At 40.8% G+C, this 25,450-nt stretch overlaps 1 protein-coding gene across 2 annotated transcripts in view; it reads left to right on the plus strand.

Moving 5' to 3' along the window:
- The window catches only part of NPAS2 (neuronal PAS domain protein 2), a 161,554-nt gene that overhangs the window by 102,772 nt on the left and 33,332 nt on the right, over window positions 1-25,450 (plus strand). For both annotated transcript variants that reach the window (XM_090020522.1, XM_090020518.1), the window contains exons 6-14: window positions 278-398; window positions 1,666-1,779; window positions 11,779-11,897; window positions 12,646-12,728; window positions 14,426-14,532; window positions 17,885-18,032; window positions 19,594-19,675; window positions 23,504-23,645; window positions 25,189-25,298. In XM_090020522.1, the coding sequence (XP_089876648.1) occupies window positions 278-398; window positions 1,666-1,779; window positions 11,779-11,897; window positions 12,646-12,728; window positions 14,426-14,532; window positions 17,885-18,032; window positions 19,594-19,675; window positions 23,504-23,645; window positions 25,189-25,298 (1,026 nt within the window). The remainder of the gene's footprint in view (window positions 1-277; window positions 399-1,665; window positions 1,780-11,778; window positions 11,898-12,645; window positions 12,729-14,425; window positions 14,533-17,884; window positions 18,033-19,593; window positions 19,676-23,503; window positions 23,646-25,188; window positions 25,299-25,450) is intronic.

Here is a 25,450-nt window from a genome sequence, read left to right on the forward strand (position 1 = left end):
CTAGTTACCTATTTTAGATTTGATCAAAAATCCCTGGAAGTCAGTGGGAAGACTCCATCTGATTTACACTAGCTTTGAGCCTGGCCCTTTGCCTGTGTACTTTCATGCACAGTTAAGACAGCTGCTTTTGAAAACTGGTCCCCAGCTTGTTCTCAAATCAGTTCAGTCCTTGTTAAGCCAAGAGGAATCACAGATGTGGCAGGTTGGCATAACTGTAAATTACACTTTTTTTTTCCTTGTCTTGATGTTTTGTGTCTTCTTTCTTTTTTCTTCGCAGTGTGATGTCATGGATCAGAATCTGTTAAATTTCCTCCCAGAGCAGGAACATTCTGAAATTTATAAAATATTATCTTCTTGTGTGCTTATGACAGATTCCACCTCCTCAGATTACCTAAAAAGTAAGTTTAATGTTATTGTTCCCAATGAAAACAGTGGAGTGTCCATGATTTTTCCTTTAAAAGGAGACTTTATGTGATACATTGATATGAATATTCTGTCAGAAAGAACTTCATATATACTTTCATTTTTAAACAAATTATGCCACTGAGAATGGTCCTGCTGTTCAGTTTTTAAATGAGACTCGCTACATTTATTTTACCAGCACAAGACTTCTTGCAGCTACGTTAATTATAAAAGAGTTTAGCTTTGGAGTGAGCTGAGAAAAAAAGGTTTGGCAAGGGTTTATTTAGAAAAGTTCAGCTCAGACAAATCACATTATAGTTGATATTTCAACTTATTCAAGCAAGACTATTTTCATAGACCTGCTAATGATTCATGTGGTGTTCTATTACATTTGAAACATATGTGTAAAATCTCCATATGTTTTTATAATTTAATGTATCTTTCAATAATTGTCTTTTCACTTGCCTCTGCTGAATTAGCAGTAGACAGGAAAGGCAGAAAACAGGAAACAAGATAAAAAAAAATATATAATTTTTTTCTATTTTGTACAAAACCCCCAACTAATATATAAAGGCAAAGGTGTCCCATTTACAGGCCATTAATGCAGTGGAGGTAAAACTCCATTGTTTCTTTAACCTTGGTACAAGAAGGAAGTGGTATGGTTAGCACCATACTCTGACTGCCTTTATCCCCAGGTACCATTGGGCTAGGTAGGCATGAAGGCTCTGTGAGAACTAGAAATTATGACCATTACCCAGACCCTTCTAGTTTGTAGACACTTGCCTTACCAAGGCCAGCTACACAGCTCTGCTACCTGACAGATAATAACCCCAATTAACTTAAACATATATTTAAGAAAACAAAGACTTTCCAGCAAGATGTATGAAATATCTATGAATTCTGAAAAGAAAAACTGAAACAAGTAAAGGGTATGTAGTAAGAGCTCCAGTTCTCTGCCACAGTATACCTTGTCATGCTAAGTAAGTGCATTGACAAAATGGGTATAATGGATGACGGAGTCAGGGCTCTGTCAGTCTGCCCTGAGAAATATCCAGGGGACACAATAAGTCATCTGATTTCAGGAAAGAGATCTTTTAACAAAGGCTCCAATCCTGCATTTTACGATGCAGTCTCAGTGGGCGTCTGAGCAGGTGAAGTAATCTGCTTGCTTGCTACCAGTTGCAGGTTAAGAGCCAAAAGACTCCATTGTGTTGAATTTAAATAGCATAATTATGTTTTCTTCTTTTTCTTTTAATAATCCAGCTGACAATGAATTAGAGTTTTATTGTCATCTTCTGAGAGGAAGTTTGAATCCAAAGGAATTTCCAACATATGAATACATAAAATTTGTAGGAAATTTTCGGTCTTACAGCAATGGTAAGCCTTAATTGTTGCATAAATGTTACTAAGCATTAGCTATGTAGAAATATGTGTAGTTGCATAGAGCACATAGACTTTTAACCAGAAGGTTTACAGTTACCAGTTTGAGGTAAATGTCAGTTCATGTGGAAGCTAGCAGCTGTTTAGTAAGAGCCAGATTTATATCATAAAGTAGGGGGCTGTGTGAACTCTGCTTCTCATGGCATTTCATTTCTAAGCCAGGATCTTAGCTAATACTGGCCTAGTATCAGTTAGCTTTGCCCAGTGGTGAATGGTTTTAGGCCACTGTGTTTGTGCTGATTAATGCTAACTGCAGTCAAAAACAAGATCACTAAATTCATGTTTGCCTCTGACTTAACTAAAATTGGAATCAAGGCAGATTCCAGAGCTGAAAAACTAAAAAACCTTTGCTTGTGGTAGAGGGGTGGGTTTTTTGGCAAGTATTTTAGTCCCACGTGATAAAGTGTATGATACCCTGGGCTCCTAAAAATCCCAACAATTGTTGGACTGGCTCCTTTGAGAGAGGCTGTTGCTGGGGCCATTAAAGCACATAGGCCAGATCCTCTAAAACAAGGGTTGCCAACCTGCAGCCCAGGTGCCGCAAGAGATATGGACAGCCTCTGTGGGTGGCATGCAAGAGACAGAGGAGGGGGCCAGGCAGCATAGTGACAGATAGGGCAGGGAGCATAAAGCAGAGCAGCAGTTCTAAGGGATCAAGCACCCTCAACTCCCATTGATGTCAGTAGTAGTGGAGGCCCTCAGGACCTCAGAAAAGATGAAAAAATCTGAAATTGTCCCATTTTCCTTTCCATCCAAGCCCTAGTACCTGTATTCATAGAACAAGGGGAGCAGAATTACATTCCACAAGTCATAGCATGGTGCAGTTGTACTGAGGAGATAATTTTCCAAGGGATGACAAACAGATTTTTATCAGACCTGTGCTAATAAACAGGTTGCTATTTAGAAACAGAAAAGAAACATTCCTTTATTACAGCTCTCCTTTATTACTTCCTCTGCTTCTGCCCATCTCAGTTTGCCTTAGATACTTGCCTGATTGAACTCCAGAGAATGGCATTTCAAAAGTTGCTGGGATTGTTCCAAATAGGTCATCCTCAGCAAACATTCCTCACCAGGCTTTCCAAAAGCTACATGCCGCAGTCAGAAAAAAACAGGCTTCCCTGCCCCCATTTAACTTTCTGGTCTCAATCCACATAACTAAAACAGAAACATACATTCCATTTGGGTAAATAAATATTTCTTACTCGGTTTCATGCAATATTTGAATTTGTTTATGTAAAATTGTAACTAGCTTAGTGTTTTCTAGTTTGATTATTTTTCCTATGCTAAATGGAGTGGAATTTAGCAGAACGACAGAAATACAAGCTAAGTTAGGTAGCTTTCTAAAACAGGAGCTTGTTTTCAGATGAGTCCCTACTTGGGAATTTTTTTTTCAGTTCCTTCAAGGATTTACAGCCTTTTTTCATGCATGACTCCAAGACTGCTCTCTTTTTTCCTTTTCATGACTTTGAACACATAAACATAGTTCTTCAGGAGGCCAGTGGCTTAATGTTAACGGGAAAGAAAGCTTTTGTTTTTTAATGTGTCCCTTCAATCATCTCCCTAGTCTGATGCAGTTAAAGTGAATCTGGAAGGGGTTTTTTTCCCCCTCTGGAAGCATATCCCTTGACTTCAGTGGATGCTGGATCCAGGTTGTCAGTGCACCATTTATAATCTTTTTGAGTCATGGTTTGTGGTGTATTTTATTTTTGTTGTTTCTCTGTATTGTTCATTGTTCTTTCTCTAAATATTTTGCTCTTTTTCTTCCTGTTAAACTTTTTCTCTGTCTCTGCGCTGCTCAGTCCCTGTATGTGGATTGCTGTTAGCTCTACTTGGTTAAATTGTATCTCTTAGATTCTTACTTCCTTATCTCAGGGCTGTGGGGAGGAATTGGGACAAGAGAAGAAATGTAGTCTTCTCTTTGTGAGTGTAGTTAGCCTCTCAGTCTGTTAGAGGACCTGGCAGCTCTGAGTTTTTGGGTGCAAGCAGAAGTGTGATGGGTTTCCTGCTGTGTTCAGGCCCTGAGATAGCTACGGATGCTGCTTTGGTTGGCATCATTCGCTCAACCCTTTCTGAGCAAGAGTATAGGAGAAACACAACAGCTGCCATGGCCCACTCAAGACTGTTCTGTGATTCATGTTAGAGCTGTGACCTGCTGGTCTAATGGGTAATTTGCTCTTTATTTTCCAATCAAATAAATACTGGTTTTCAAGTCAGTTTCCCTTTTTTCTTTCTCTGCCAACCACAAGTTGGCACCTCAGCAAGGTGCGATGGCAGCACTTCTGAACAGAATATCCAGGAAAGATTGGTGTGAAGAATGAGAGGAGAGAGACATTCCAAAGACTTGCACTGCAGTGCTCTTGTAGTGTACACAGGACCTGCTGGCCCGAGACCCTGCCATTCAAAGGTGCTGTTGAGAGAAAGATTAAGCTAGCAATATAAAAACACTCTGCCAGGGAGAAGGGAAGAGACTGCAAATTAAGCTTAATTGGTGGGAAATGACTCCTCATGAATGTATTCAAGAATGATTTTTCTGGTAGTATTTCACAGTGGTAGAAGTGTGAGCGTGTTTTTGCACTTGGGAACTGGATACAGGATGTTCTTCTCTAAGTAAAAATCTCTGTTGTTCTTTCTAGTCACTTGATGCCATGTCTGACCTAAGCAGCTTGTTTTGTTTTACTCTGGGAAATATTCACTGGATGCACTTTGACCTCATGATTTTACTATGTTAACATGAGATCCCCTGCAGTGGGGGGAGATAGTTTATCCCACGCAGGCTGTATCTGATCAGAATATGGAATTGCTCAGTTCCAATTAACATAGCAACATGCACATTCATGATAGGATAGTGTGACACATCCATTCCCTGTTCCCTTTCCACTTAACTTTCACTAATGTTGTAGAGGTTTTATTAGGTTCATTTTTCCTCCCGTTCTTCCTATAGCAGTTCTTTTCTTTACCAAAAACATTACTACTTTTTCTTCTGGTACCACACATTCCTTTAATGTGACTTTCCCTGCAGTGTCTGTTTCTTAGGGTCAAAGTTGCATTTATTATCATTAATAATCTATACCACAGCATTGCCTACACACCGTGGCTGACAACTGAAGGTTCCTGTGTTCTGGGCAGCATACAAACATGTATGCCATAACGCCTTGTGGAGGTGAGTTTGAATTGTCTAATTCTAAAGCCTGAAGTTGTCAAAGCCAGTTAGACTGCTCACTGGCTCACAGAGCTCTCACACTGCTCACACTTTTAATAATTTCAGTGAGACTGGTGTAGGTAAGTGTCTTAGGGCATGTCTATATGTTGCCATACAGTGGCATTGCTATGGCACCATGCTTTAGTACTTCCTTTGGTAAGTACTAAAGCATGGCGTAGTAACTGCCCCTACTGCACCGTGCACACAGCACATGGTTAGATTTTGCTGCTACGTCATTAACAATCATGCAGACCCACATGATTGCTAAGTCACCATAGCATGCTGTATGGCAATGTAGCACATCGCTACATCACCATAGGGCAATGTATAGACGTGTCTTTATTCAGCTATTTAGATCTCCACCTTTTGATTTTTGTGTTGTAACAGTAAGATGCCATGGAGACACTTCTGTCCAAGACAATGCAGATATTGTATGTCTAACAGGGTGCCCAACAGACACAGTTATTTTCAGTGCACCAGATTATACGCCTCTAAGTCCACCCATCCACATATAGGTCTCTCTTCCTGTATACAGTAGGAAAGCTCAAGTGTCTCCCTGGCAACTCGCCTCACGCCCCCAAAAGCAAAGTGTTAAAGTCAAGACAGGGAGATGCACATGAGACCTCATGGAAGTTACCTGACCACATTAATATAGCCTAGGACCTGTAGTCACTCTTCTGAAAATCTCATTCTCCCAGGGCTGTTGGGGTTTGCTGTAGTGAGACAGGTTCCTTGGCAGCAAAGTTATAAAGTGTTTTCCTGAGAGGGAATTAATGAGAACCAAAGCCAAAACCTTTATTACAGGAAGCCATGCTCTGCCCCTTTATGATACAACTGGGGTTGGTGTACCTGAGGCTACATCTTCACTGTAGATTTAACTCAAGTTTGATGAACTATAGTTAACTCCTCTCAGGTTAGTCTAGCTCAAGTGAGTGTTGCCATACTGCAAAAATAACCCTCAAGCTGCACAGAGTAATTGTATGAACAGCTGATGAGTTCTGCAAACTCAGAAGCAGGAGAGCTGTTCTGCCAGCTCAGAGGTTTCCATTGTATTTTTTCATTAATTTTCAATTAGAAAAACTTGGATAGTAACCTGGATTTTGTACTCACTTGCTCCCTGAGTGGTGGCTGAAGGATAGGAACCAAAACACTGGACATCTGTGGCTGGAACACTGGTCTACTTAACTTGTTTAGTACAGTGAGGAAAAGGAGAGGACCTTCTTTCATTTTTTGTAGACTGGAAAAGCCTATTTACTTCCAAAACAAAGAATAGGTTTTTACTAGTTTTGTAACTAGAAAGATCTCCCAGTAATGTGCTGGTAGATTTCAGGTTCAAAGTGCTTTAGACTAGTTCCATTAATAAAAGGTTTTCCTATATTCTACATTTAACAAGTGTGGTGAAGATACACAACTGTCTAATGGAACTTAGAGTTATCATCAGAATCTTTTGATCAATGATACATTAAGGGAAAGGGTAATGCAAGGGTAATGTTATCATTAGCAGTTAAGAATGTAATCTTGTGCATCTGACTTTCTGGGAGGGAAAGAGGATAACAACAGAGATCCACCAAAAAGATTATATAGAATTTCAACTCCCAAAGTCAACAAAAAAAAGGAACTTAAAAAGAATTAACTTACACAGCAGTTTCTCTGTCTAAATCTGATAAGGAAGCCTGCACAGATGATGAGAAAGATGGCCTGAATCTTTTCTCTCTTGAACTACTAAGCAAGTTGTTTTCCAAACAGAAAAAAGTCTATGGCAATTAAATATCCAAGTGTTGTCTTTGGATCTTCCTTCCTCAAGAGTCCTGATCTTTGAGCTAGTATAATCGATTGTAAAAAATCCTGAAAGGGAAAAAGTATGTCAGAGAAAAAATAGAATTCCATTTTTTAACTGTTTTTGACAGGAGAACAAACACCTTTGTAGTTTTAGATCTGCTACTAGATTCAAATGCCTAAAGCTTTCCTTTTTCGGGGAAAACTATTTGTTATCTGAAAAGAGTTGCTGTAAATACCTGAAACGATCATTTAATATTTGAGTGGAATTTAAAAATTTATATTTTTAGAGCCCAAATTATGCAGAAAATTCTGGAAGTATCTATTCGTAGAGTGTTAAAAATAGGAAATACTCTACTTTTAGCTGACATATCTGTTAGCGATAGAAATAACAAGCAAGGAAGATAATATATCAAGAGAAAAAACTCTTTTCAATACCCAAAGCAATCAGATCAATCTGATTCTTGTTTAAGAGAAAAAGAGTTTGTTTAGGGAAGGAACTGGTTTTCATTTTACTTAATTTGTGTGTGGGAAAATCTGACAAGAATAATCTTATTGAAATTAATGTTTTGATTAAAGATACTTCTGACATTCAGAAAATGAAGAGACATGATATTATTGTCATGTCTCATAGTTATTATCATTATAAAAAATTATTAACATTACAGTAGTACCTGGAGGCTCCAGTATACAATCCATCTTCGTTATGTTAGGTGTGCGTTAGGCATCTGAGCAGAAACACACAGTCTTTGCCCTAAAGAGCTATAATCTCATTTCAAGGTACTTTAGGAGTGCAGGAGAGCAGGAGGAAGAAAAGGAGAAGATGAGTAGCAGCAAAACAAACAAGGCTGTAAAGTAAGAAGGAAACATTGCTCACTCTCAGATATTGGAACTTGGCCCCATTTGTCTTTAAAATAAGTTAACCAGTATTTTTCAGCATTTTCACAATATATATCTATAGATTCTTTGATATTAATGTATGTTCTGTTTATTTGGAGTCCTTATTTATTTGTTTAGGGCATTTTTATTCTTATTTTGGTTGCCTTTGATCGTACTCTTACAATCAAATTGTGTTCAGTTTGTTTGGCATGGTATCCCAAGTCTGGTTCTTTGCATGTTAATAGACTTTAGCAATAAAAAAATGAAAAAAAGAAAAAGGCTTCAAAGAGCATAAATCAAAGAACTGCAGTTGTACAAAATATATATCTAAATGATCTCCAAAGTTTTAAGTTAAAATAAGAAGAGTGGTAGACTGATTGGCTGCTGCAACTAGGCAATCAAGCTTTTTTTATTCATAAATCTTTCTCATTCACTCCACATAAGGTAGTCAGATATAAATATTTCTTACACGGATTTGGGGAATCCGGGTTTTTTTAAAAGCTTTAACATCCCTGCCCCAAATATTTCTGGTCCTGATTTCACCCTTCTTATGCTGTAGTTGGAGGTGAATTGAAACCTTTTTAGAAGAATTACTGTGAAGCTTGAAATAGACACAGAAGTTATTACACCCACTCTAAGGTGTATCACCTAACTGATATATGGTGGTTATTTCATCCTTCTGATTATGTCTTTAACTTTGTATCACAACCTCATCATTCTCTATTTAGGATTTTTTGTCCATTGTATTTAAGAGTGAGATACATGTTGACCTATTTCTTTGACTCCAATTAACAACTGTCGCCTTCATTCTTAGGTCATAGACTTTCTGACCAAAGCACACAGTTCTACATTCATGCCCTGTTCTAGTTTTGTACATCCCAACATCATTAACATATAGCTTTACAGATCATTTTTAGTTGGATCAGTAGAAATATCAGAAACACCACCTCTAAGCCTTTACCAAAATGAGAATGTAAGTGATTCTGATCATCCTAGGAGGACTTAAAATATATATATACATATTTATTTTGTGGTGCTGAGATTTTAATAATTTAGAAGTCTGATTTTTTCAGGGCTCATTTTTAGTAACATGTCCTAAAATTTCAGTGAAATATCAATTAATTTCAATAAGTGGGTTTTTCTATTTATAAATGCCTATAAAGAAAAAAAAACCTGACTGAATACAAAGGAAAAGTGAAACTACAGAAAGAGCTGTCAAATGCACAAAACAAAATGACCAAATAAGGGAAAAAAGTAATTTTGCTAACTTCTTTCACTTATAGTAATTATTAGTTTCAGACAGAAATGTAATTTACAGATTGTCAGTGCCCCTGTAGATCCATCTCAATTCTCCAGTTAAGTAGTTTTTAACTGCTTGGATTTTATCAAAGGGAAAAGACTATGGTGCCTAAACTATTGTTGATAGCAGCTCAGAGGCAAAACACCTGCCAACTATTATATCTGTACCTAAGTTCAATACTGGTACTGGTCAAATCCCAAATTTGGTAGACAGGTTTACAGTATGTAATTCTTGTTCTATCTGTATTACTTTTTCCTTTTGGGAATACAGTGTTCTCTTCTATTTTGTAAATGCAACATATAGGGCCCTATTTTGTCTCTTTGTAGAATCATATATGTTATCTCTGATTTTTATTTCTTCATACTAAACAGCCTTAAGTGAAAACTCTAGCTCTGCTCTTTAGTGCTACAATGTTGCTGTCCTATCTTCTTCTCTGAGCATGTGCCTCCCACAAGCTATTAAGCTCACTAAGGAGTTTTACCTGTTGCACCTCTATTTTGGATGCTTATTTAAATTTGTAATAAGGTTGGAGTGGTGTTGATCCAGGAAATATACAAGAGGGCCATGAAATATTCAAGATGGCCAGGTTTCTTTCTGATATCTTTTATGGGACCAAATGTACAGTTGGGAGATAAAGTTGACAAGAGGATCCCTTAAAGAAGTGTACTTTGTGCCCAAAAGCTTGTCAGTCTTTTCTCCCAGCTACACAGTTGGTGCAATAAAAGAACTCACAAAACCTTTCCCTCTTAAAGCTAAGTTTGGCCATTTTGGCCTGTATGTTTCCATCTGCAAGCATTGGTTACTGGAGTTAGAGATGTTTACTGGGAATGGTCCTCTTGACCTCAAATGTGACTGCTCATGGTGTAATCCAGTACTTCTAGAAATAAATATTTTTTTACAGTGCCATTCATATAGGTGTATAAAATCCACTGACTTTTCAACAGAGCAGTCTATTAAAATCAACGGAGTTATGCTATATAGTACAGGGCCTCATAATGCCCTTTCAGAATAATGCAAATTGCTGCTTAGGCAGTTTCCTTCTATTTTCCTACAGTTCCTCCTCTTCTTTCCCCTTTTATATTAATCCCATAGAAGCTCCTATATATGCACATAAACCCAGCAGCAAACTTGAACTACAAATTCTTAGGAAGTCTCAGGAGGAACAGCATGCCTTGCTTATGAAAGGAGGAAAATGTTGCCCCTAATTTTTATCTTAATATCTAGTCAATCATGCCCTCAAGGCTCAGGCACAGGATATTTCATGTCTAGAGATGTTTTATAAATTATAAAAATGTTCACATCTGTACTACTTTCTCAAATGTATAATTTTTCCTCCCTTTGGTACTGCTCTGGCCAGGTCCCACAATGGTCTGAACTGATTAATCACAGATATGAATTATCTACAGATTACTTACGTTTCTGTCTCTCATTCTTGTATTCTTATTGTCTATATCCTGGTGCACATGGCATTACCATATTTTCAATTGGATTCGAAAAGTGTGTGTGTTAAATTGACTTAATATTCAAGTCTGTGCGCCTCATGCCTGTGAAATGAAGTCCATTATAAAAAGCCAGTACAGTAGCTACCCAAAATAAAAAATGCTAGTGAAGTATTCATACACACTAAGATACAAAATAAGGCTTCACTACAGCCTTTCCTCATAAAGGGGCACACTGTCCCTCTGCAGAGTGGTGCAGATGGGAGATGAAATGTGGAACACTTGAGGACATGGGCTCTATTTTGACATGGGTCATATTTTGCCTCATCATGTCATCTGCTCTGCAGAAGCAGCTCTATATTTTATAGGAGTTGATCAGTTGGAAAGTGGAGATGACAGGGCAGGGAGCGGGTCCCATTCCAGTTCCTGGTGAAGTTCACCATGCTCACATTGACATCCATGAGAGCAGAATTTTAATTCCACGGTGCATAATTCAGAGTATACCTTACGTGACTGTAGGTGGTCTGAGCAGCCAGACTTCATGCTCTGTGAGATTAATGTACACTGGGATCACATGCTAGTTATAGCCAGCAGAACAACTTGGCAAGCCACTTCTGTGGCATGAAGGTCATGCAGGTAACAGAGCAACCAGAGCATGATAGAAGATCTGTTGAGTTATGACAGATAAAGATAATGGGCCAACATAACCAGATTGTAGCCAGGCCTCCCCCAGTCCACTGTTCTAAGAGACAAGGGGCTAGGGTTGTTCAAAAAAGTCTTAATTCTAAGGGCTGGGATTGCATTGTATTCTAGACCCTGAATTATCTTTTGTTTAAAATAATCATGATTTTTGGACTTTGGCACTGCTGGGCCATTTTCCCTTAAGTGTGAACAGAATTATAAATGTTGGAATCATGAATGTTTTCTGCCAACCCCACAAAAGCAGTAAAGGCATTGTCTCTAATGACTGCTATAACACCCTTACATAGATAGCCCCTTTCTTCTGCTGTGTACAAGTAAAGCAATATGCACACTGAAATACATATTTTAATTGAGAGTTGGGAAAAGAAACATTTGGATGCATGGGCTTTCTTTCCAGTAATCTGTTTAATGTACTGTAATAAATATTGGCCTTGTTTCACTTGTAACATTCTTTGAGTTAAGCTCTGATATCTTCCTGCCCAACATAATTTACTTAGGCTTAAATGTATGAATATAAGCTTGAAAAGTTTTAAGATGCCCTTCTGAACAAGAGTGGTACTGGGATTTTCCAAATGTGCAAAATAGCCACTGAGGGTCATTCAGATAAGTCAAATGACTGTATCTTGCTTTTCTTCTCCCAGTGCCTAATTCCACTTGTAATGGCTTTGACAGTGCTGTCTCAAAGGCTTATAGAACTCCACCAGGAAAACAAGTTTGTTTTGTTGCTACCGTTCGACTGGCAACACCTCAGTTTTTAAAGGTAAGCATCTGTGCAGGTGGACATGAGTCTTAGGGATGCTCCATATGCTTTCAATCTCTGTACAAGTAAGTTTTCAAGTGGTCAGAATGTAGGAAGTTTACATTTAATATGTCAACATCTAATATAATACATAGGATTATCAGTCTGTCCCATGTTTCATGAAGATGATGTCCCTTGTACTGAAAATTCCAATTGGGGATTGTCACATGGGTGTTAAGAAGTATTAATGAGGCATGTCCTGATCAGGTTTCCCAAGTACAAGTAAGGGACAGAATACAGAGAGCTGACACTGTGCTCTCAGGTGGGCAGTTCAGTGCGATTGGTCCCAGTTTTCTCCTCTGCCTTTATGAAACTAGGAAATTCACTTCTGAAAACAGGAGTAATAGTGTAGTTAGACAAACTCTTGTCACTGTGGCTCTTAGCTGATAAATGTGAGCTGCTGCCTCAGATGGCCTCCTGAGGTTAGGAGGTTAAGAAATGTAATTGAGACAAATCCCATATGACAACATTGTTCTTTCAGCTGGACTCTAACACTGCACAGGGATTTTTAAATGCATCTCTAACTGATTCATACGACTAACTTCAAAGTGTCATCTCCTCGGGGTAATGGAGTTAACTTCTAATAAAATGTAATAGAGTAGAGTTTTATTTTATTTCCAACCATACTGCATTCTTATATTTAACAAAAAGCAGATGAAGCAGAAAGATGAAGGCAACATTCAATCAGTTGATTTTCTTTGCAATACAGGAAATGTGCATAGTTGAAGAACCTTTGGACGAGTTTACTTCAAGACATAGTCTAGAATGGAAATTTTTGTTTCTGGATCACAGGTTTGTAGGAAATAAAACATGCTTGATTTTGTTTTGTATCTATTTACTCATATATTCATGAGTCAGATTCTGTCAAATAGTATTATACTTCACACTGAAATAGTTTGAAGAAAAAGGATTATTAGCACTGTTACCACTAAAGTACTTAAAAAGGCTGATGTTTAATTTCAATTTGACTTCACTTGACTGGAACTAGATAGTTTTCTCTGCGTCTTCTTTTTTCATGAATTATTTTACACAAATGCTGTTTATACTTTCCACAGAATATTTTTGATCAGTCAGCTTTTATCTATTTTAAACATAAGAATGGAGTGTAATCTGTAATCATAAAAATATTCTTAAACAGTATGCCATTAGTCACTCTAGGAAACAAAAATCTGAGGTAGAAAAAATGGTATAAAGAGCCAGAAAGATTAATTTCTTGCTATGTGACCTATGCATGTCTTAGAAAAATATGCCATGTATACAGGTCTTACAAAAATTAGCCAGTTCAGCCATTGGGCCTGCATGCAATACCTACTGGCTCAAGCATTGAGGATTATGTAGGGAAGCTGTAATGGACTGAACAATCTGGAAGCAGTCAGACAGGCAGATACCCAGACTGCTCAGACACTTCATGGTCAGATTCTGCAAAGGCCTAGAAAGGAAGGAAACTCTATGCAAATACATTTGTCCAAGCTCAGTGAGTAATAGCCACTCCCTTACCCATATAAGAGCTGTAGAAGCTGCTGATGCCCAGACAAGAGTAGCTGAAATGGAGCCCACTGCACAGGGGGTGAACAGAGAAAGCAACCACCTCAAACCAAGTCGGGTCTTCTGTGAAGACTCAGTATTAGGTAAAGCTGTTCTGCACTCAGTCTGCAGGCTGGATCCAACATGGAGTCAATGTGCAGGATTGGTCTGCAGGTGTGGTCTAGCATGCTGACCTGGCCCCATGCACCAGATCTGGCCATAGTCCAACGATGCACTGGTATCATCTGGCATGTGAGGCCATGTCATCTGGCCCATAAAACTCCCCATGGGGCTGGAAATGTGATGATGGGTAAGTGGTAGCAACATTAATTGCTGCAGCTCTGGAAGCCATAACAATTTTTAGACTGCCATATTTATAGACCTATGAGACAACTGGATGGTATAGCCTCATAGGCCAGATTTGGCCCATGGGCTACAGGTTGAGCACCACTGGTCTACACAGTCCCTGTCTGGCTGCCAGCTTTGTTTCAGAGCTACTAGCCAACTCTGGCACTAAGTGGGAAGGGACGTAGCTGGCCCTGATTGTCTCCTAAGCTGTAATTCAGCTCAAAGAGTCCCTCCCTCCCTCTGCCAGGGACATCCTCTGATGACAGTCCTGCCGGGGGAAAGTGATGGAAAGTGAAGTCACGTTTTCCATCCTAAGGAGGTGGAATCACTCCCAAGTAGTTCAGGAGTATTTCCCTAGTCGGTTCTTATCTTCTCTGGATGCCTGTGTGTCATTGTGTGGGTGTGGAAGTCAGCCAGAGAACTGAGCTAAAGTCAGACTGTCTGCCCACAGAACAGGAGAGTCAAACTTTGCCCTTGGACCTTAATGGGAGTTTGGCATGTGTGAAGGAGAGCTGAGTTCAGCCCTGCTGTCTATTTGAACTTCCAGTTTAACAAGCAAGCCTTGCTATTTGTTCCATTTTTCTCTGTTAAATAATTTGTATTGTGCCCATATGCAGAGCACCACCGATTATAGGATACTTGCCTTTTGAAGTGCTGGGTACTTCTGGCTATGACTATTATCATATAGATGACCTAGAGCTCTTAGCAAGATGCCATGAACACTGTAAGTACTGCACAGTCTCAGTTCATTTGAATTAAATGGAATGTCTGTTCTCAGCAAAATGCAGCTCCAACTAAGGCCTTTCCTACACACTGAGAAGTTTCTGCAGATAGCAGCTGCCACAGGAAAGCCAGCAGAGTGGACACACACATGCACAGCTTCTGGAGGCTACAGTCAGCTCTTTTTCTTCAGCTGTAATTACAGGGCACCATGTGCACCATTAGAAGCCTCAGCTGCAGAAGCAGGCTGCACAGCCAACAGAAAGCTTAGATGTGTCTACACATGCCTTCTGCCCAGCTGCTGAGCAGGAGCAATAGAAGTGTTCTTTCATTCAGAGAGATGATGCTACTCCACTGAGAGAGAGAAGAGGCTCTGCCAGCATTGGGGAGCTCTAAGTGTGGGCATACACATAATTTTGCTAGTGGAATGCACATTGTGTATACCAGGCCTAAGATAGGTATAAACTTGGGAGAACAGAGCCTGCAGACAAAAGGCAGATTCCTCTTCTCTAAAACTGTAAATTGGCCTTTGTGAAATTATTTTGAATTGAGTGGAGTAGAACTGATGAGAATTTGGCCCCAAGTTGTTTATAGTTTAAAAGGCCAAATCCGTCTTCCCATACTCTTACAAATAGTTGTTGGAACTCATTGTCTAATTAAGATATGTAGGATTTAACCCACATTCTGTTAGTAAATAATTGACTGGAATTAACTCAAACAGTCTTGGGAATTAACTCAAACAGTCAGACTTTGTAAAAATCTTCCAGATTCTTTTTTCTCTGTAGTATTGTTCAATGTGTATTTAAACCAGTGATTACTTAAACATTAGAATTTTTTTAAATACCCATCATTAAGTGAAGAAATATTAAAATGAGGCAACCTTTTTAAAATATCCACTTACAGAATTGATCTGTCATGTTTCAGTATTACCATATTTTCTCAGATACAAGATGAGGTTTTCCCCCCTGTGAACATGGGGGTGGAAAGCCCCTTGTCTTATAGTTGCATACAAGAGACCTCGCTAAATACATTATCAATTGTTAAACTGGTGCCAAAAGCAGCATGTGCTCAGTAACATAAACCAACTATGAAGCTGATTAAATGCAGCCCACACTGAGCATAACTATAAAACATTTGAATATTATAAATGTCGAAGTTTGTCTGTCTGTAATGCTTTATTCACATTTTGATTGGCTGACAAACAGGCAATCAGAGTGTGAACAAGCATTCAAACAGGAACTGGTGGCATGGTGGAGCACCGCCATGGTGGTGGGGACACAAGGGTTGGAGATGGGGGCAGTGGAGCAGAGGTGGGGGCAACAGAGCCAATGGAACAGGGGGGGCCGCGAGGCCAGAAGCTGGCCTTGCCCCCCCTGCCCTACTCCCTGCAGGTGGCAACAATGGAGCAGGGGGGGCAATACCACCAGAGCTTGCCTTGCCCTGCCTCCCTTACTCCTTGCAAGTGATGGCAGCGGCCCCGGTTGAAGCAGGGTCGGGGTGCTGCAGAGAGGGCAAGGCCACTGGCTCTGGCCTCAGCCTGCCTCTCCCCCCTTCCATCATCGCTGACTGCAGGGCCCAACACGGGATGATGCAGTGGTGGTAGGAGCAATAGCAGGTGTGCCACGGCAGTAGCAGTGTGGGGAGAGGAAGAGTGGGCCCACGCCTCATGTCGGGGGGAGCAGTGGGCCTGGCCTGACGCAGCTCCTACCCTCGTTGGGCCCAGGCCTGCTCCACCCCTACTTCCCTCTAACCCCATCAGCTCCAAGCCCACTCCTCTTGTTCCTTCACTGCTCCCGGATCGGCCAAGCCTGGACCCCAAGCAGCAAGAGGTAAAGGGGGAGTGGGCCCAGATCGGGGGGGGGGGCCACAGGGCTCCCTCCCTGCATTCCCCCCCCATCATTCCTGAGGGGCAGTTGGCTAATATGACCTATATTAGGCAAGCATGCTGATACTGATCTACATACCTGGCAGGGGAGATACTATGATGATAGTTTCTTCCCAGGTGGTTTTACACACCTGGAAGGAGAGATCCCCTTTTTCCCAGCCTTGAATGACTTGGTGTAGTTGAAGGTGGAGACCTGTCCATTGTACTGTGGTGGGCACCCCTATGAGAGTCTACTATAGCCTCCCAGTGGGAGGATCTCAGCTACACAATTTATGGTGATGAGGGATTGCTCACAGGCTCTCCGTCTAGCTTACTCCTATTGCCTTTTGGCTAGGGGCAAGTGAGACTAGGAGGCATCTGAACCCCAAGGACTTCAGGTTTGGGGACTGCACATAGGATGCCTGCCACAGATTTGGGATATCTTAAGCCCCAAGCTGAAGTGTGTGGGAGGTAGGATACTTACGGATGCTTACTGCTGGTAGCGCTACACAGCTAGAATCCAGAACTTATTTGGCTAGTTTGGCCTGAGACACAAAATTTAAAAAAACAACAAAAAACAGACTGATAATTCACCTATTTGCAAATTACTCAAGTACTTTATTGCAAGGACAGTATTTTCAAATTTGTGCCTCACTTACACGTGTTCAGAAAAATCAGGGTCTGACAGTATGGAGGTGGGGAAAAGGGCTGCAGGGGAAGAAGTTGTGGGGGCAAGGGAATCACCTGAACACCCCCCACCCCACCCCAGATTTGTTTTCCCTGCTGAAGCACAGAAAATTCATGAGAAATTCAAGGCAAACTTCCAGTTACTATATTCCATACCTAGAAAATTATGACAAATGTATAAATTTTCCATTTAATTATTGGGAAGTTGTCTTATATTTGAGAAAATATGGTATTACCCTTCTGAGGAGTGAAAGTATCTGGTCAGAATTAATAATTTCAATGTTGACATTAATTTACAAGGCTCAGTACCAAAGCCCTTGATATCACAGGATAAGTAAGGGATGTACTTGGTCCAAAGAAGTTTATACATTTAGGTTTGTCATTCTTATAAATGCAGAATTCTTGACTGGGGAATTCCCTTCAATTTCAAACTGTTTCCTCCCTTATTGCATCACTAAAGTCAGTGGGTTTCCTTGGGTTTTCAATCTACACAGAATTTGTCTCTCCTTTTCAAACTTTTATATCCTGTGTTCCTCTGCTATGGCAGTCAACCCTTTCACACTTAGAAATCAATGCCAGATGCTTAATTAGCTGTGATATGAACAGCATTTTAAACAGAGAAAAAGTTATATATCAGTTATGTTTGTGTTCTTTATGTTTATATTGCTATATAGAAGACATTTCACAGAGGGAAAGATGGTGGTGTACAAGATATTTAACTATAGAATTATTTAATACTTTTTTAAAAGATAATTTTCACTTCTTAAAATTTGTTATATATGCAGTGTACATTTTCTACTAACAGTGATGCAGTTTGGCAAGGGAAAGTCTTGTTGTTATCGTTTTCTGACCAAAGGACAGCAGTGGATCTGGTTACAGACCCATTACTATATCACCTATCATCAGTGGAACTCCAAGCCAGAGTTCATTGTATGCACACACATGGTAGTAAGGTATGGAAAATGACTTAGTGATATTTGTTATCATTGTAATCTTGTCAGACTCTAAGGATCTAAAAGAAAACTATGGATGTTTTAATTATCTTGTAAATTCCTCTTATAAATGTGAACATGCCTTTCATGTGACAAAATGAAGTCTGTAGAGAAAATAACTTCATTAAACAAAAGTGATCGTGTTAAGCATCATTTTATACCTCATGAAAACCAAGTTCATTTGTCTGCTATTAGATCTGAAAATCAGGGGCTACAATTTAACTTGCATTTTGTCACCTTTTTACATCTCCCAAGATATGAATGGTCAGCAAGTGCAGCATTACACCTGTCGGGTGCTTCCCATGCTGGGTGTTTGGCCACTGACATGACAACAGAATGCTTCATTGGGCTTAGTTGGGAAGCAGAAGCTGAGGCCAGAGTACTGAAGCTTTCCACCTGTTCTTGGCTGGTGGGATGCCTGTGGGGGTCATTGGTAGCCATACAACAATTGAAGCAGTCCCAGGGTGGCTTGTGAATAGGGGGAGTGGAAAGGTGGCTTGAAGTGTTTCATCCCTTCCCTTCTTCCTGAGTTTTGTTCAGCTGAACAGGGTATGAAACACACACATTTATAAATAGTGCAGTGCAGTTTATGGATGTAAATGCAAAGCTAGCGACAGGATATTCCAAGTGTTGTTTAGAAGGGATCTGACAGTATAGCCAAGTAAATACAGCTCAGAATGTGTTTCAGAGAAAATAAAACTCTAATGTTCTGGGGGTTTAAAACTTCCCACAGTATTGAGGTTATATTCCATTGCCTGCTGCAGCTAACCTTGAGACATCACTCCATAAAGCCGTTGCAAGTAGCCCTATGGTGTCCATTACCTGGTAGACTCTCGCCCCCCGCCTCCACCTAATAACAGGGGGGTGGTTGAAGCACTCAGCATGTTGGGGATTTACAGCTTCAGATCTCAATAAATAGTAGGATGAACGTGAGTGACGAGGGGTCATGTAGCCATCAGGAAATTGGGTGATCCATAGCTGTTCATTCCCAGTGTTCTCATGCAGTACAACCTCATTATAATGAAACCCCATGGGACTGAGAGAAAAGTTCACTAAAGAAAGTGCTCTCTGTAATTGGTTTGGTCAGCTTGCTGTGTCACTTGATGGAAAAGTTGGTTCTCGGTGTTGTGATTGCTAAAAGCAGTTTTGTTATAAACAAGGGTTGTTCAAATGAGGTTTAACCATATTTGATCCTTTGAAAATACTATAGAACATTTTGGGAAAAAATTGTAACATGGCTTTGTGGTGTAATCTTGACTCCCAAAACACATTTTCAATCTTAATTGCTTTTAATATTATTTTCTGTTTTTGAATAGAAAGATGAAACAGAAATCGAAAACAAAAAACTAGCCCTTCAAATGATAGGCAGTACAAAACAACTTGATTTCATGATTTTTACTTGTTTATTTATCCTTTAATGAGTGTCAATAACATTTAATGCTGCTCCTTGTATTTAAAGTACATTTGATAAAATATGACAGTGTATTGCTGTTACTCACATACAGCTGTATTTTCCAAACAGTTATGCAGATGTTCAAGTAGAAAGGAGACAAGAATTAGGCTTGGAAGAAGGGTCCACAGAAGTTGTCTCTTCAGCACTAAAGGTACAACCAAATGTGTGTGTATATAGGGTCCATGTTAGCAATTGTGGCTCATTTTTGCTCTAACAGCTTCAGAGTCCTGTTAGCACTACAGATTTAGGTGTATTCCATAACTTTTGTACTTCAGAATTCACTGATCTCTCAAACAGATATTTAAGTGAATTGGAAATGCTCATAAAAATGACAGACTTGGAAATCAGAGTTCACTGTGAAACACCAGAGACATGAGCAGTGGCAATATAAATTTCAACATTCCTCCTTGACGAAGTGTTACATCTTTGATGAAGACAGGTCATTTTTATGAATAAGGCTCTTCTTGGGGGTGCTTAGATGATCTTCTGACAATAACTCATCTTGCCAGGGAACTGCACCCTGTGTTTTAATATAGAACATACAATAGTTGTTTATTAATGCACAATTATGTACAAATTGTGCATAATTTTGCCTGCTCCATAATGGTATGCCAGCAGTGGTTCTCAATAATGGATCTATCACAGATCCCTTTGAGGTTAAGACGGGAGTTAATCAAGGGTATGTCATCACCCCAATACTCTTCTCAATATTCCTCATCATGATGCTACATCTGACCACCAACAAGCTTCCAGTCAGAGTGGGCTAAACTCCTGAAGGGTTGGTAAGCTGTTTAATCACAGCTGACTCTGAGCCAAAATGAAGAACACTCTGACCGCAATCATCAAACTCCATGATAATGCTGTAGCATGTGCTCACTCAGAAGCAGACCTTCAGGTAACCATTAACGTCTTTACTGAAGCATACAAGAAAATGAGACTGATGCTTAACATTCAGAAGACTAAGGTCCTTTACCAGCGAGCTCATAATGAGCAGTCCAAGCTCTGGTAATTCACATTCACAGTGAGACTCTGGAGAATGCTGAGTTTTCCCATACATCAGAAGCCATCTCTCACAGAAGTCTGACATCAATAAACAAATCCAACATTGCCTCAGATGCGCAAGTACAGCCATTGGAGGCCTGAGGAAATGGGTGTTCAAAGATCTCAACATCAGATCTAAAACCCCCACCTTGCTGTATGGAGGTGATGGTATTTCTTCAGCAGCTGAAGAAATACCATCAGTGCTGCCTGCGGAATATACTTCAAATCCAGTGGGAAGATAGACACACCAATATTAGCATCCTCTCACAAGCAAAAAGCACGAGCATCGAAGCAATGATCATCTGACATCAGCTTCACCAAGCCAGCCACATCATCCGGGTGTGCAACTCCAGATTCCTGAAGGAAGTTTTTGTTCTCTCAGCTTATTCAAGGTGTATGCTCAAGAGGAGGGCAGAGAAAGTGCTTCAAAGACAGCCTCACAGCCAACTTGAAAAACATGTAACATTGACATCAACTCATGGGAGAGTATCTCCCAGGACCACCCCAAATGGAGGAAAAGTCTGCTGCAATAGTCTCAGCACTTTGAAACCTTACGATGACAACAGGATATGGAAAAGCTGGAGTGGCAGAAACAGCATATCATGGACCAAATCAAGAGCCCAGAGCAACCCACCTTGCACGGAAACATGTGCCTGAGTTGATCCCAGATAGACCTTGTCAGCCATCTTTGAACCCACAGATAAGACAATCATGGAAGACAATCTTTCTGGACTGCGAGGGATTGTTGATGATGCCGGTGCACAAAAAGCATCTAAAATTTCCTAATTCAAAATAGATTTATACTACTGTTAGTAAATTCACTCCTGTGTTGACTTTTGTGCTAAATTCCAGCCTAGAATGGATACGGTTTAAGTTTCATTACAGCTAAGCTAGGGACAGACATTCAAAAAGCCTGAGCCTGAATTCATTCAATCTTTGCAGGTTAGTCTAACCTGGCTAAGCTAAATCACTTTGTAACTGCACAAATATCCCAGACATGCAGTCATATGTCTGCAGTGGCTCAGGCTAGAAGTTGGGGGCATTCTAGAGCAGCCCTCCCTTCCGTTCCACAGGACTGAGCTGAGGGGGTGTGGCCAAGCTCCAGCAGGATTAGGGAGGGCTCCCCCTCCCCCCCCCGGTCCCTGATAACAGAGCATTTATTAGATCTGTTATCAGCATTTATCACCCCATCAGAAAACAAACAGCCTCTCTCATTAATTCAAACTCTTCTTAAACAAAGAAGGAATGGAGGGACATTACCAACTGAGCTGTTGATAAGCTGCAAAAAGCCTTAAACTGACACTGCTGTCTGCCACAGCAGGGACTATAGCCAGTATGTGGTCTGCTAGCTAAGGCTGAGAGGTGTCTGTGTAAGGCAGAAAGGATGGGTGATCCCTGCTGATCAGGGAGTGGTGAGGGGAGGGGGAGAGCAAGAGGAAGCCAGGCAGATGCTGCTGTGCTTGCAGGTCTCTGCCAGAGCCACAGCCAGGGAGCAGAGGGGAGGGGCCAGCCCTGCTGTGGAGAAGAGAGCCCTGCCCACCCCAGAGAGCATGCCAGGATCCTGGGAGACTCCGGTTTAACTTAAACCAGCAAGGGGTCTGGAATAAACATTGCATAAACTGGTTTAAGCCAAATCAGTTAAGTCTGATACTACATTCAACCAGGTTTATCTTAGACTGGTTTTGGCCATTTTGAAGCTGATTTATGTGCAGTGAATGTCTGTTCTGTTACAGGTTTAAAGTCATTTCTGATCACTTAAACCAGTTTATGTCTAATGTCTGTCCCTACCCCTGGAAAAACAGGGTTTATACAGAAATGCCAGTTCAACCTAACACACAGACGTACATATTTCCTGAAACTAGGAAACTTTCCTCCAGAAGAACAGAAACATCCAATTTTTTGCAGTACCTGATAGTTCTGAGAGGTTCCAGTTTTTGTCACTTCCCACACAAGGTGAAACAAAGATTATGCAATTCACTGGAGTGGACCCCAAATGACAGGACAATAGCCTGCAACATCTCAGACCAAGTAAATCTAATTTACATGCAACTAAAAGAGACAATAAAAGGAGATGCTGTAGACCAGGGGTCAGAAACATATAGCCTCCATCCTGCTCCTTGGCTGCATGTAGGCTCAGTTTCCAGCTAGTGGTGGGCTGTCCTGGCACCGAGGAAGTGCAAACTTTGTCTGCCTCCCCTATGCCTGCCACTGCCTCTCTCTGCTCCTCACCTGCCCTGCTGTGCCTCCCAGCTGCAGCACAGGCACAGTTGGAAGCTGCCCAGCCCCAGCACAGCTCCCTGCATGCTGGAAGCTGCCTCTGTGCTGCAGCCAGAGGGAGGGTACACAGAGAGAAGCAGCAACTGCACCCACACTGCAGCCACTTCCCCTTGGCCCCCCACCCCAGCACAGCTCCTCACTGTTTGGTCCTGGCACGGGTGCCGACAGAGGAGCTGTTTTGGAGCCCTGCAGCTTCCAACTGTTTCTGCGTTGCAGCTGGGAGGCAGGCAAGGCAGGAATGTGGGGAGAGGGAGAGGAGAAAGAAGCTGGGGCAGCATGCATGCAGTTTGCAGTTCCCCAGCCTCAGCATAGCTTCCCACCAGCTGGGAAGCTGAAGCTGAACCTGAATGGAGCTGGGGTGGTGGGGCTAGGAGACAGTGCCAGGTGCAGGGTGCAGGGAAAGCATCCCCACCATCACTGACATGCTGCCAAAGCCACCTGGCACACATTAGACCAGAGCCAGGTTCCAGCCCATGGCTTATTAAAGGTTGCCAACCACCACCATAGACACCTTTGCCTACAATTTTGGCTGGTGATAATTGAAACAGCTGTATGAAAGTCAGTTAACACCAGCTGAAGCTCTGACCTCTAGGTGCTGTTATATACTGGACAAAACATCATACCCTCCTAGGTGTCATTGTTACTTTTTTTTAAATTTTAGAATAATGGGTCAAGCCTGGATCCTGAACAGCACTTTAATGCACTTGAAATAGGTGCCTCAGTTCTTAACACAAGTCGGACAACCTCTGTATCATCTAGGAGCTCACACAAATCTTCCCACACACCCAGGTCTGACCCTGCAGGTGAGTGATGTGCCTGAGTTAGTGTTATTGTTGTATTATAAAATAACCAAATTTCCAAGGAGAAAAGGGGACAAGGTATATCACTTATGTTAGTGGAGTTAGTGGAAAGATTCTGATGGTAGTGAGAGCATGTGTCTCAAATCTGTCACCCACCCATGGGTATTTCATGTACAATATAAGATGGGAGAGTCCAGGATCTAATATAGTCATTTATCTAGCTTTGGGAAAAGTGATCCTAGCCATGATACTTGCTCTTCATAAGTTCTATGATAAGGAGCATTTTTGTTCCCAAGACAAAAATTGCTAGGCACAGTTCCCAGCTATCACATGCTGTATCATCCTGGAAGTCAGTGAACTTCTGAGCTGGACAGTTCTGAAACTCCAGGATAAATTCAGAAGTTATTCATGATTTTTTTAACACAGCCAAAAGTATCAACACATATCTTAAAGCAAAGAATATAGATTATAGGTAGAGGGATGTGTATAAGCTCCCCAGGCAAGGTGAGGAGGCAAGGAGAACTAACAGAATTCTTGGGTATATAAAGAGGCAAATTTTGAGTAGGAGTAGAGAAATGGTAATACTTCTGTGTCTGGTACTGGGTGATACCATGACTAGAATACCATGTCTGTACTTCAGTAAGGTTGTTGAAAAGTTGGAAGGGTCATAAAAAGAAAAAAACAGATAAAAGATGTTTCAAGTTCTAAAGAGCACGACTGATAGCAAGAGACAGAACAGGCCAATCTATTTCACTTATTAAAGAGAAGGCTTAGGTCATGGTTGAAATATCCTGAGGGGAAAATTTCTGACAGAGCTTTCTTCAGTCACACAGAAAAAGGCATGAGATTCAAAGGCTAGATGTAGGAGCTAGAGAAATACAGACTAGAAATAAGACATACATTTTTAGGAGAGAGGGTAATTAACCATTGGTACAACTGTTTAAAGGAAATGGCTTCATCTTCCCTCCAAGTGTTTACTTCTAGATAAAATATCTTACTAAAAGAGCTGCTCTAACCCAACCAGAAGTTGATTCAGGAATTATTAGTGAAAATGTAGCTGCCTGTGTTATACACCAAGTCAGGCTAGAAAATTGTAGTGGTTGCTGTGCTCTCTAAATATGAAATCATCAACTGAGGAGCTTCAGACTGCTCTGACTTCCATCAGCATGGCAGTGTCCAGGTGCTATTATACTGGTCCAGGGTTGCTGGCACCCAAGGGACTTTAACTATACCCCTGATGCACCTATAAGTCCCTCAAATATTGTGCCATAGTCTAAGTCTGCACTAGCAAGGGATTTGCCTATGCAAAAGCCAGTTTTTTGGGCCTTTTGTTCCACTAAATGGGCTCAGAATCTGGTCCATTTTACCATCATCCTTCTTATAAGCCCAATTCACATGTCAAGCGGAGTCGGTAGAAAGGTCACCCTTGACTTCACTGGGAATTTTACTCCACCTATATCATTTCTGGTCGCATCTTATCATGAGTCTGATTTTAAGCAGTGGTGATTCTTCAGCATGCAAGAACTTACTATATATTCTCTTACAGCTACACCAACAAAGCTGATCACAGAGTCTACCACTCCTTCCCTACAAAGAGCACCCAGTATACAGCAGGATTTGTCCATGAAAAGACTCAGTCAGCCTACCACACTTCAGGTACCTTTACACATGGTCATAAAGTCTTAGATGAAAAGTTAGATGAAGTCTTAGATGAATGGTCAATGCACCATGTACTAGTTTAACAGGAAAGACCATTGCTTTAGGAGGTGACCTGAGATTCGGAGTAGCTGTGCACCTGAATAAAGCTT

This window comes from Crocodylus siamensis, chromosome 1, assembly GCF_052110815.1.
Source record: "Crocodylus siamensis isolate JL-2025a chromosome 1, ASM5211081v1, whole genome shotgun sequence".
NCBI classification, from domain to species: domain Eukaryota; kingdom Metazoa; phylum Chordata; order Crocodylia; family Crocodylidae; genus Crocodylus; species Crocodylus siamensis.